This window comes from Octopus bimaculoides, chromosome 19 (assembly GCF_001194135.2).
Source record: "Octopus bimaculoides isolate UCB-OBI-ISO-001 chromosome 19, ASM119413v2, whole genome shotgun sequence".
NCBI lineage: Eukaryota > Metazoa > Mollusca > Cephalopoda > Octopoda > Octopodidae > Octopus > Octopus bimaculoides.
Genome location: NC_068999.1, coordinates 30,392,780 through 30,406,980, shown reverse-complemented (window position 1 = coordinate 30,406,980; position 14,201 = coordinate 30,392,780). Strand labels below are relative to the sequence as shown.

At 38.0% G+C, this 14,201-nt stretch overlaps 1 protein-coding gene across 5 annotated transcripts in view; it reads right to left on the bottom strand.

Annotated features, from left to right (window-relative positions):
• Nucleotides 1–256: 256 nt before the first annotated feature.
• The window catches only part of LOC106869951 (E3 ubiquitin-protein ligase Mdm2), a 109,459-nt gene continuing 95,514 nt past the window's right edge, over nucleotides 257–14,201 (bottom strand). For all 5 annotated transcript variants that reach the window (XM_052974827.1, XM_052974825.1, XM_052974826.1 and 2 more), the window contains 3 exons: nucleotides 8,913–9,017; nucleotides 5,686–5,778; nucleotides 257–1,749 (listed from right to left, as the gene is read on the bottom strand). In XM_052974827.1, the coding sequence (XP_052830787.1) occupies nucleotides 1,177–1,749; nucleotides 5,686–5,778; nucleotides 8,913–9,017 (771 nt within the window). In that variant the 3' untranslated portion in view covers nucleotides 257–1,176. The remainder of the gene's footprint in view (nucleotides 1,750–5,685; nucleotides 5,779–8,912; nucleotides 9,018–14,201) is intronic.

Genomic DNA, 14,201 nt, shown 5'->3' with positions numbered 1-14,201 from the left:
TCTCACCTGTACTGTACCCCAAGTCCAATATCTCACCTGTATAGTACTCCAACAGCAACATCTCATCTCATCTGTACTGTACCTCAACATTTCACCTGTACAATATCCCAACCCCAACATCTCTCTTGTACAGTACCCCAATACCACTATCTCAGCTGTACAGTACCCAAACACTAATATCTGTAAAGTACCCCACCCCTAATATCTCACTTCTACAGTACCACCATCAAATATTCAAATATAAACAATAACAAAATTTTACATACAAGTTCCTTTTATAAATACAAGTTCTTTTTATAAATAAACTCAAAAGATATTTTAGTCAACAGGGCTGACATTTCTAGAAACTTTCTGTTTATGGACAGTGAAATAAAAATTCTTCATTAAATAAGGACATTTGGAAAGAAATTCTTTAAAAAATTTGAAGAATATTTCAAAGGGGAGGACAAGAGAGTGTGGTTTGTGTGTGGAGGGGTTATTCTTAAATTAATTGTGTCCAATCTGGTAATATTATATGCCGGGTTGTATATACAGTGATTCTGTGGGTAGCCTTGTAGAATTATTTCAAAAGTTTTAACGAGCATCTTTGTAATACTACTTGTTTGAAGCAAGGGAGTTTGTAACACTGTTATATGCAGGTTTCTTTATTTTGGTCCCAGATTCAATATGATAGAGAGGGAAAACAATTTTGAACAGAATTTTGGTCTCAGCTGCAGAATAAAAATGTATTAAAATCTGTCTGATAAAGACATCTATAATACATGTCTTCAGCAGTGTATAGATCTGGTATCATATACATATAGGAGTTTATCAATATAACACATTACTTCAATGTTATAGCAGTGAATGACCTCATTTATGATATGATGTAAGTGTCAATATATCATATTATTTATTATTAAACAATTTTTTCAAATTTTAAGGGGAGGGAGGGAATATTTTTGCTGTATTTTCAATTTTTTTTCTTCATATAAATAATTTTTGTTGTTTTGGTAAAAAAATTGTTTTGAAAAGTCATCAATGTGTTGTATTGAGGTGAGCATAAGATAGAAATAAATAACCTTAGCAAGATGTACCCAATTGAAGGAAACATTAAACAATTTGGTCAAGTAAATATCTAGATTGGATGAATATAAATTCTATAAATCACAGCCAAAATGATAATTTGTTAGTGTTTCATGTCAAATAATTTCGGACAACTTTTTGAATAGTGCGCCGACAAATAGGACATTTGTGCCCTTTACGTTTTAATTTCTTTGCACATGTGAGACAACAAATCTGGTGACCAGAGGTACCATGTATTAAAGAAGCATCCCTTGGGTTTTGTGAACATATCAAACACACTCCTGGCGTAGGTAGTTTCTCTGGTGAAGTTAAACACCGTATTTTACCAGATATATCACTTTCTTCAGATTCAGACGTTAACCGTCTTTTCCTGCTGCCAGTTTGGTTTCGTGTTCTTCGTGCTGGAATATCTGTTTCTGAGTAATAACAAATGTTAGACAGGGTATTGCGAATTTGACACACTTTATCTATTGGACAGTCATCTGATGTCGATGACTTCTCAGTTTTCACGTTCACTCCTCTTTCCCCACAATTGGTAAGTTCATCAGTAGATTCTGTATCTTCATTTGAATTCTTCTGACTGTCATAATTAGGGAGCCAACCAGGCCGTATGGTCCAACATATATCACAGAGTCGATGTATAGGAGAATTAAAAGCATGACATTTGGAACAGCACCATTTGTCCTGAAAATAAAAAGAAAAAACAAAGAAATATGTTGAAATGTGTAATAAAGGGTAAAATAGGAATCAGGTGTATGATCTACCAAACTATCCCTGTGTAAAGTCTGATCTATCAAACACCAGTTCTCCTATAATTTTACAACTCACCACCTCATTCTCTAAGCTACTATTAACTCATGTCATAACTTGACTATAACAAATTTCTATAATAAATGGTCATCTTCACTTGGTTACTTTTAGTTTTATATATTTTGTGAACAATAGTGCTTTTGGTTATAGATTTCCAACTGGTTCACAGTTAAGCGTGTGTAACTTGGGCAGACCAAAATATCACAAGGAATTTTTGTTAGAAAGCAAAGGCTTATCAGTTTTTTGGTAATGTTTACAATTTCATAACCGCACATTACTAAAGGATATACACATATACATAAATGATATATATACAAAGGTGCAGGCATGGCTATGTGGTAAGAAGTCTGCTTCCCAACCACATGGTTCTGAGTTCAGTCCCACTGCATGTACATTCTTGTACTTGTGGCGACATTCACCTGGAGTGAGTTGAGCTGGCTTTGACCAAGTTCACCACATCTCTCACAAACGCTGACCACATCCAATGGTCAGCCCTAATGTTCCAGCAAACAAAGTAATGCTTCTACCAACAGACTAAAAATCCTGCTTGCAAATTTGACAGATGCCCCACTGGGAGAGCAGCATGTTGGACAGCATAGATGCCTTAGCCGGAGTCATTTGTTATTGAGGTGTAGAGTTGTTCAGAGTTTCAGTGAGAATACATTGTGGTCTCCAATCACATGCATACACATTTTGGGATAGTGTGATCCATAGCAGCTCATCTTACTATCAATTGTTGATGATTGTAGAGTGTCCACTGACTAAATCACCAACAATTATCAGAACCTGGTTAAGTGAATGGTACACATGCTAGTTAACACTAACGGGGTTAGCTGGGATCCTAACAGGTGTTACTACACTGGATCAGAGTAGACCTGGGATTAATAGTGGCAAGAAGTGGTTCCACACTCTTTAAAACCCTGGAAATCCTGTATCAAGGCCCCACTATCAGATACGGTTTAAAGTCTTACTCAATACATTGAAAGTAGCTTGTTGCTATACATATAAACCTACACAGTAGACATACGAACATGTCATATTTACCGGTTTCTGTAGCTTTAAAAAAATGATGAACACCCTTAATTGATTTTCAGTCTTTATTGAGGTCACATCAGGTGTCTATATCACTTAACTAATCCCAGAGAGACAAGTAGCCAATTTCTTTACATACACATTAAATCCAGTAGCTCTAGAGAACTGCAACAACTAATTTGCAAACTATGTGTTTAACACTTTATTTAATATCAGAAGCCTGTCAATGGGAAACCCCTAGACCTCCCACATCTTTCTCAACCACACCTCCCCTCCAAATGTGCCCATAACCTATGTGACCTTCTGGTCCATAGCTTCTTCCCCACTCCTAGCACCCAGCCTGGCTTCTTCCCTTGCTGTCATTCAGACTGCCACATTACCAATCATTCACCTGGACTGCCAGCAATGTTATCTACTGCATCCTTTGCTCTCTCACTCCTAGTACTTTGGTCAAACTGGCTGGAACCTAGCTACCAGTTTACCGAACATTTCTGGGATGATCAGCCTCAGCAACGACACCTCAGTCTCGCGCCACTTCCGCTCAGCCAGTTATTCCCTGCAATATTTGTCAGACTGTCAGACTGACCTGCCAAGAGCAGGAATTTGTTTTCTCTCTCATTCCTCAGTCCCACATGATCTCAATTCTTCACTTCTACACACACCACACACCTGCTACATTTCACTGTCCTTCCTCCTCTACTTCCAACACAACTTTCTACACCATTATACTTATTACGCATACCACACGCACGATTATACCCCTACAGCATATACATACACCTATAAATATGCATACATACATGCCATTATGCCCCTACAGCATAAATGTATATACATTTATGCACACACACACACACATCAGAATCCACACTCCCATCTAATCTCTTCAACTAGTTCCTCAACAGTTATGATGGGATTTTGTTCCACCAGGGTTTGCAGGACGTCCTTATTGAGCTCTACAGATCTTCCAGGACAAGGCTCGCCTTCTAGGCTGCAGTTTCCAGCTCAGAACTTCTGGAACCATCATTGACACTAGCTTACGCTTGTTATCCGATCCCCAAATACTGCACTAATATTTCTCACACTTTCCATTGCGTCGATGCCTTTATTGAACTCATAAAGCAAAATATGCCAAATATGTTCCTTTATAGTTTTGAAAAAATAACTGTTAAAATCGAACTGCACTGTTCAAAACTTGTACTAAGAATAAGTACAAGGTAAAATTTATATCTGCTTTTATAGCAAGTTGATGCGGGTAGTTTATTCCATACCCCTCTAACTTTTAGTTCATGCAATTGAAAAGACCGCATTATTTATGGGCTGACCCAATATATCGTCATGCACCAATATCTCCCAACACCTACCTCCACTGTCATGCCTATTTCACCTGACAGCTCCATCTAGGTCAACCCACATACATCTCCCTAAAACACACACATGCCTCATATAGCCTCAAACACACATAATTATGTACAAACACAAAATATACATACACCACATCAACTTCATACACACCATCTGAAAACAGGGACATTCACACTCACATATATACACATACATAAACACATGGTACACATGCACATATTAGTGTCACACACATGCATATATCTGACTGCCACTTACACACACAGTTGCTTCCATACATACACATGCTCACATAATCTTCATGCCCACATACACACATATACATTATTTACATTATTTACATTTGACGGATATTTCTCCTCATCTTGTTTGTTGTTAACACAACGTTTCGGCTGATATACCCTCCAGCTTTCGTCAGGTGTCTTGGGGAAATTTCGAACCTGGGTTCTCATTCCTAACGATGTTACTACTACTATTATATTATTATTATTACTATTATTAATAGTAATAATAATAATATAATAATAGTAGTAACATCGTTAGGAATGAGAACCCAGGTATATCAGCCGAAACGTTGTGTTAACAACAAACAAGATGAGAAGAAATATCCGTCAAATGTAAATAATGTAAATAATTCCTCATCTCTTAAATATAGAACTGTAATACACACATATATACACAAGTACATTATCCTTCACATACTCACACATGCCTATGCACAAACACTTTAGCCAGGTTACTGTTGTCTCCCTTGCCACCCACATCTCCAACCACTTCCTTCCTTATCAGTTCAACATGTGCATCTGGTAATTCAGACACATTTTTTTTCTTTCCATCTGTTTTCTCTCTTCATACCTTTCAGTGGAAGAGACCCTAGGCTTGAAACGAAAGAGACTTCTTCCAGTTTCCCCAAGGATCAAACTAATACACTGATCTTTGTTATTTGTATAATTTTGAACCATATATCATCATCAACATCCATTTTCCATGGTGAATGGGCTGGATGGTTTGACAAGAGCTGGTAAGCCAGAGGACTGCACCAAGTTCCACTGTCTATTTTGGTATGGTTTTTACAGCTGGATACCCTTCCTATGCCAACCGCTTTACAGGGGGGATTGGGTGCATTTTATGTGACACCAGTGGGGTCTGCTTTATCATGGTTATGCACACACACATACACACACGTATATATAGGCCCACATACCATGTTACTGCAAAATGAACTTCTTAACTACATAGCAATGGTTGCAGACTGCAGTCAACCTGACAGATGTATCAAAGAAATAACATATCTATCACAAACAAGTAAAAAACAAGAGAAGGTAAGGGACAAGGTCCTGATTATTACTATACACATTCCAGCCACACATACAACATTGATAATATACACTTGCAAGAAACAGGAGTACTCACAGCCTCAGACAACTCCACATCAGAGTCAGAGCCATTTTCACTGAGATCAGCCCAGAATTCCATATCACTGTCTTGACATATCACCAACATGTCCTGAAAATAAATTAACAATAAAAAAAAATGATGGTTTCAAATTTTGACAGAAATCCAGTAATTTTTTATGGAGATGGAGATTAGTCGTTCACATCGACTCCAGTGCTCAACTGGAACTTATTCTATTGGTCCCAAAAGGAGGAAAGGCAAAGTCAACCTCAGGCTAATTAGAACTCGCAACATAAAGAGCCTGAGCATTTTGTCCAACAAGCTAACCATCCTGCTATCACACCACCTTAATAATAATAATACAAGACCAACAGTTTTGAGTAGAGGTGGTTAGTCAATTATGTCAACCTCAGTGCTTGACTAATATGTTGGTCCAGTAACTAAAATTGCTACTAGCCAACATGGACTTGCTTCCCCAAGTACCTAGCTGCAAGCCCACCAACTTGACCTTGTTTATGCATACTTCTGTACATATATGGTAATCTTTCAGTATAAGTGTCACTGTCTTCTATATCCAGTGTCCAGCACAATGATAGTGACATCCACATATGCCAATACAGCTCTTCTGTGACCCAATTGAAGTGGGATATCCTTCAAACTCTATATCCTCTTCAACAAAGGTTCTAAGGCCAAAACACTGGAGAGGAGAAAGTAGGGGCATTCTGGATGAACTAAACATTCAATGCTAACTGGTTCTGAGAGGTGGGTGTTGAATTTGACCACAAAACAGATACTAGTTTACATTGTAGCAATCCAGCCTTTGATGACAAGAACAAATCTGAGAGCTCTTAGGACAGCAACCCGGTAGCAAGGATCTAAAGTGACTAGCATCTTACCTAAAATCAGATCTATTCCCAACCAGCTCTATGATGCATCATACAAAGTAAAAATTGTCATGGATGGATCAGTCAGGGATTGGACAAGTATGTACACCGCTGATAATAAATACTAGCATCTTGGCAAACACCTTTGCCAAACTCTTGGCATGTTGAGATGAGTTATGCATTTGAAGTTTTGAATCATATCCCCTTGTTTAAATCCTTCCTCAGCAATGTCACCACTTCTCAGCTCACTTGACTGGGAATGCTTCCAGTCTGCTGTCAGTTGCAGTAGAAAGTGCCAAGATAAAGCAAACAAGTCTTGCACATGAAAACACAGCTCAGAACAGATGATCTGAATCCAGCAATTTGCACCCCACACAATGGCTCAGTACATCCACCTTGTTAATAAGCAGAAATCAGCTTTTCACAGTACTCAGTCACCTTGTTCGGCAATCACAGCAAACAATTTGAGGAAGTGTTGTTGAAACACTGCACTTGTCTGTTTGGATTCAGAGAGGACATACCCATTGTTATTATAGCAGATTTAGTACTAGGAGCAATAGTGCAGTGTGATGAACTACTCTCAACCCCTCTTCAGAGTGGCAGAATGCTTTGAGATGATCTGCTTTGTCACAGATGTAATATTTGGGTTTTCTATCCTGTACAACTACCTGCATTTGTTTGCATTCTCAGAAATAGTAACCTGTGATACCAGGCAAGTCTTCCAGAGCAACCAATATTGGGAACTCACTCAATGTATCCATTCTATTTTATAAGACTTCATGCTTAAAATTTCCCCCATATTCCTCTAGCATAGCTATTACTCTGGTCTGGACTCTACAAGGATCTATGTTTGTGACCCTGATGTTGGTAACATGACCCCCATATATATATGGGTATCAAAACAAACTATTAGGAGGTGTAGGAGGTTGTAGCCATTTTACAAGCTTCCTGCTCACTATTGCAAACAGCTATCACCATCCCACTATGCTTTCCACTGGTAACGTACACTTCAAAGGGCCACAACAATTTCAGACATTTATTCATTTCAGCTGGGGATAAGTATTGTGGATTCCTGACTAACTGCCTGCATAAGTGATGCACTTGTAAATAATGGGCTTTGTTTTTTCTTCTTTTAAACAAAACTTCCTCTTTTGAGAGCAACATCACTCTAGGACAAACAATATCAATCTTATATTTTTTTTTATTAAGCTGGTTTTACCTTCATGAGAACAAGAAGTCTATTAGTCTTTGTGGCATGGTTGAAAGATGAGTTTTTTTTATCCCCATTACTGGTGATGAACCTTGTGTTTGTTGATTATGTTATTGCTGTTTTCATTGTTGTGGTTGTTTTCATGATGGTGGCAACTGTTATAGTTGCTGCAGTTGCTTACATTACTATTGCAGCAGTTTTATGTTGATGTTAGTAGTGTCGTTTTTGTTGTTACTGTTTTGTGAGTTTTTTTCTACTTTCAATGGAAAAGCAAGTGCAACACTTGCTGGTGGATTACGATTGTTGTGGTCATTGGCATACAAAGTAGGAGTGACAAGTACATTTTCTTTTACAACAACAACTCCATTTACACTTGAACTTGGTCATCTTTTGAGAAAAATATATAGCTGAAAATTTTCTAAAATCAATGACCAAGTGTTCATCCACTCCAGCTGGGGCAGTACATTTTCTGTGGAAATCCAGATACATCTGCAAACCATTCATCACAATTTCAATGGTCAAAGATGACAAAAAAAGGGTAAATATAGAAAAAAAAAGTGATGCTTCAAAGAGAAATACCAATACCAATAATAAAGCTAATGGTCTCTAATATAAGCTTAAGGCCAACAATGTTGAGAGTAGTCAACGCAATCTACTCCAGTACTTAACTGGTACTTCTCTTTATCAAACCAGGAAGGATGAAAGTTAACTTCAGCAGGATTTAAACTCAGAACATGGAGAGCTGGAACAAATACTGCAAAGCCTTTTTACAAGTGTTCTAATGATTCTGCCACATTAATAATAATAATCTTTAACAAATGACACAAGCCACATAATTGAAGAGAGGGAAGTTGATTAAACTGTAACAATAACATAAATACACACAAATATATCATCATCTAATATCTGTCTTTAGTGCTGGCAAGGGATTGACAAGATCCAATGAGTTGGAAGACAGTCTCCTGCTTCAGTGTCTGGTTTGGCATGGTTTCTACAGCCTGCTTTTCTTAATGCCAACCACTTATCTGAGTGTGTTGGGGTGTTTTTCATGGAGCCAACATTAGTGTGGTCACCATGCAACTTGTGAGACTGAAAAGGATCTGACAGGTTTGAGGACTGTCTCAAGAATGGAAATCTAGAAAATAGGTTACCATAGCTACTTGTGGTTGGTCGTCTTCACTGTCGGAGATTTGAACACTTGATGTATTGGACATGACTTCATATTCTACATAGACATCTTCCACTGGGTCTTCACTCTGAAAGAGACAATAACATTGATCCACACATTAAACAATATTTACTGAGAAAATAATTTCATTTATCTACCATACACTAAATTCTATACATGTAATACTCATTCAGTCTTATTAATCCCCAGTAAATCTGGTAAGACATTTGCTTCCCAACTACACGGTTCCGTGTTCAGTCCCACTGCATGGTACTTCAGTTGAGTGTTGTTTACTACAGCCCCAAGCCAACCAAAGTCTTGTGAATGAATTTGGTAGATAGAAACTAAAAGAAGCTCACAGTGTGTATGTGTGTATGTAGGCACATACATACATACATACATACATACATACATACATACATACATACATACATACATACACACACACACACACATATATGTACATGTATACTTGTATATCTAACAGCTGTTTCTATATTTGTATACCTATGTATATTTATGTGTTTGTGCCTGTACCCTACCACCACTCGACAACTGGTGTTCATTTGTTTATGTCCGTATAACTTATCAGTTCTGCAAAAAGAAACCACTTGATTAAGTATCAAGCTTAAAAAGGAAAAAGTAGTGGGATCAATTCATTCAACTAAAAACCCTTCAAGGTAGTAACCATAGAATGGCTGCAATCCAACAACTGAAACAAGTGTAAGACAAAACATAGACACACAGTTGCCAAAATTGTACTATGAATATACTTAGATTGTATTGAACATATATAAGAAATGGTTGTTAACTTTCATGTAAATGATAGAGCTGTTTTCTTCTGGCCGATATTATCATGTCTGCATTTAGACTTCTGATCTATGATCTATAGTATTTCAGTCTACAAATGAAGCAAACAACACACAGACTTTGGCTTATGTCTAGTACAAGATAGGTAAATGTTTGAGGAAAACTAAAAACATATGTACTACAATTTATTGAACAAGCAAAAATACAAATAACTTTTCTTAGATGAATATAGTGTGACGTTGACAATATCAATTCAAAGTTATTAATCATTCTGCAAATTTTAGTTCGGTGATCCCATGGTAAAAACTTTCTTATAGACGATGTTTTAGGTTTTACCAGTAGGGGGAAAAAATGAAAAGACTGTTCTTGCTCCCCACAGTCCACTTCTAATTGCAAACCAGCAACTTTCAAAGTCTGGCCAAAAGACAGGAGTATTGGAAATTGAAGTCATTTGAACTGAAAGGGTATATTGAGAGATATTAAAGGTAAATGAGGAATAAAAGAAATCTTTCATAAAAAAGATTTCAAACATGCTTTCAATTCATTTGCCTATGTTCCCCTGGAAATCACTTGTAAAGTTTATCTGAAATCACCTGAAAGTACTGTATCAAACAATTGCATCAAACAATTGGAAATGCACAAATCCTACAGCATTCTGTTAATAGTTTCTACTGATCTATTATGGGACATTGTATCTTCATCCCATATGATCAAAGAACATTTCATGAGAACATGAGCTAGGGAAGAACTTTTACTAATATTGCAGACAGGTTTATCATTTGAAGTTAGATTGAATGGCAGGGTGAATGTTGCGTGAGTTGTTCGACTTCCTGGGAGTAAAGTTACAGTAATTCCAGAGCTCACTACAGCTAAGGATATTTCCTTTTTCTGCCAGACTTTGGCTAGCACTAAATTTGTAACAAAAGTTTTCTCAGTTCCTCCTGGTGCGTCTAAAAAATATAATCGTCTTCTCTTATGTGTCACTTGGTCAATGATGCTGTATATGCAAGTCATTGGTTTAGCAAAAGTTTCGGGACATTTTCCTCAAGGAATCTTGTTAATGAATCAATATCGTATGAAGTTTCTCGCAAAACTTCTATGATCAAATTATTCACCTCATTTCGATGAATTTCAGGTAAGCCAAACTTGCTGTGTTTTTCCTCTCCAATTGAGACAACGCAATCTTCAATTTCATCCAATGCAGAATGTTATTTCCCTCTCAGGGAATCTTAATTGTGTTAAATATTTGTAGTCTTCTGATAAATCATTCTTATATTTGTGTCACAATACTAATGGATTACTTACTTCACAATTCAGAAGAATTGCAAAAAGACCTCTGAAAGAAATAGGTGTGCATAACACTGAAACCTCAGCCGTTGTTCTATCCCACTGATTGTCATCTAACAATTTAAGGCTAAAAGGCTTAAGTATGAAAAGTTTGACATTCAATCACGCTCCTCTTATTTCATGAAGAAGCAGCCTCAAAAAGAGGCATTCATAGAGAAGAGCGCCCCACCAAACTTGTTTCTTCCTATGTTTAAGGAAAATGGGTATTTGTCTCCTACTTTATTGTGCCAACAGACTGTGGAGCACCAGTCAAAGACTTTAGATAGCATCATATGAACAACCTTTTTCAAACACTTTTCAAGCCTACTGCACCCTATAAAAACCCAGCTTTTTCCTCATTATACGTCTTTGGTTTCAGACCTTTTAAGGTCTAGTCACTGACCACACAAGACACAGCCAGTTCCAGCGACAACACCACAGAAGCCATGTTGAGACTCATTAACTTCGTCCAACAGCATTCAGCAACCTCCATCTCCGTTGCCACCATTGTCCTAAGTCAACATCTCTAAGCACACAACTCACTCAGGTTCCAACACTTCATTGTTTATAAATTACTTCATCATAGATCAACAGCGAATATACAACCTGTGAGAACTTCTGTAAGTGATCCAGGCAGCAGCATCAGTCACAACTTCACATATGACATGTACCGCAACTGGCTCAGCATCATGGCTGCAACTTCTTGATACAGTATTTCAACTGGTATTCCCATTCTAGTGCCTATGAACTTTCTTCTAACTTCTCATTATAGATTCTTTCAGTTTTCTTCTTCATTGCTATTCTTATATGCACTTAACATACATGCATACATCCATGCCTATACACACATACACTTTGTCCTCATGATGGTACACACAGACGCACAGACAGACACACATATTAGCATATCAATAAATCTTCTCTTAAACATTCTACTCAGTTGTGTCTCTCTTTTTCCCTCTGGCACATATATATATATATATATTGTTCATTTTATATTTATTGTATCAGCCATGTGATGTGGTACTAAAGAGCCATCCTCGTCACCTCACATCGCATGGTCCTCACAGGTCTACCTTCTCCACAAATTTCCTCCACAGTGAGAGCTCAGCACTTCTTGACGCATCTCTCTTCATGCATATGCATTACATGGCCATACCAGAGCAGTCTTCTCTCTTGCACACATCTGATGCCTCATATACCCAGTTTTTCTCTTAAATCACTGACACTGTTGTATATGCACATTGACATTACTCATCCAACAGAGCATTCAAGCTTTCGCATTTCCTCAGCAGTCACAGTCTATGTCGCACTGCCATGTAGCATAGCTGTTCATACACAGACATCATACAATCTGCTTTTCACTCTGATGGAGAGGCCCTTTGTTACCAACAGAGGTAGTAGCTCTCTGAACTTTGCCCAGCCTATTCTTATTCTAGTAGCTATGTTTTCGGAACGAATGTCACCACTGCTAACTTGGTCTTTCTAAGGATATTTCAGGGAATCTATGTTTTGTACATTTCTGGTCTTTAATGTACCTGCACAGTTGCCACAGGTAAAGACTACTTTTTCTGTTAGTCTTCCAGTGATACTGTTGCATCTCTTATGTATCCATAGTTTGTACTGGGTACACCATAAGTTCCTACTGATACCTTTTCCACATATCAAGGAGGGCGATCGCCTTGAAGGGATCTATGATTTGTCTGTTTTCCTAATTATTAGGACTTTGGTCTTTGCTAAATTAACTCTAAGGCCCTTTAATTTCAGGCCTTGCCTCCATACCTGAAATTTCTCCTCTAGTTCTGGTAGTGATTCAGCCATAAGAACAAGGTCATTGGTATAGAGGAGCTCCCAAGGGCAGCCGGTTTTAAATTCCTCTATTATAACTTGGAGGACTATGATAAACAAGAGGGGGCTGAGAACTGATCCCTGGTGGACTCCTACTTGTACACTAAATTTCTTGCTACACTCATTGGCGACTTTCATCTTATTGACAGCATCCCTGTATATGGCTTTTACAGCTTTCACTAATCATACATCTATCCCTAACTTCTACATTGCTCACCAGGTAAGGGAGTGGGGGACCACGTCAAAGATTTTCTTCATATCAACAAACACCAAATACAGAGGCTTATTTTTTGCCAAGTACTTCTACAGTTTCCTCACTAGGAAGAAAGCATCAATGGTGCTTCTGGCACAAATCCAAACTGCATCTCATCTAGGCTAACTCTCTAGCTATGATCCTTTCTATAACTTTCATCACCTGATCCAGCAATTTGAAGCCTCTATAATTATTTCTGTCTAAGGCATCGCCTTTGTAGCAGTTGACTAAAATGTTGCTACACCAATCATTGGGTATGGCTCCGCCATAGACAACCTGATTAACTACATGGGTGACTAGGTATTATCCAACTCTGCCATATATTATAAGCATCTCAGCGACGATACCTGGTAGGCCAGGGGCTTTCTCTATCTTCATATCCTTAATTGTTTTATCTACCAAGCTACTGTTGATTCAAACAGCCAGCCTTTCTGTTGGGTCCACAACAGGCAGGCTCTCCTTCTCCCATGCATTCTCTACATTTAACAACTTTTCATGGTGGCACTTCCAAGCTTCTTTCTTTGCAGAATCATTAAACGCAAGTGAGCCATCATCCATGCAAACACACTTCTCTCCTACCATGTCACAATTTTCTCTGACACACTGTTTTGCAGTCCAAAATACCTCAAGCCTCTGGTCCTCACACTGCAAAACATTGGCAAACTTCCTCTTTTCTGATTCTTCCCTGGTGAAGCACACCTGTCTTCTAGCCTCCCTCCTAGCTACCTGATTTGGTTCTCTGCTACCACCAGTCATGTTTTTTTCACTCTAATAGCCTTGTCTACAATATCATTCCACCACCATGTTACCTTAGGTCTGGTTGGGACTTTGCACCAGCCACAGATTTGGTCTGTGACACTCAGCCAGCTGTCCAAGAGGAACTCCAAGTTGCCATCTATGTTACAAATCTGTAGTTCCTCTTCCTTCTTGTTAAATTTTTCAATTAAAGTATCCCTAAATCTCTGACCATTTCCAAATCCTTCTTTTCCTGACACTAATGACTAATCTAATCTATGCTAGAAGGAGGGGGGGGGG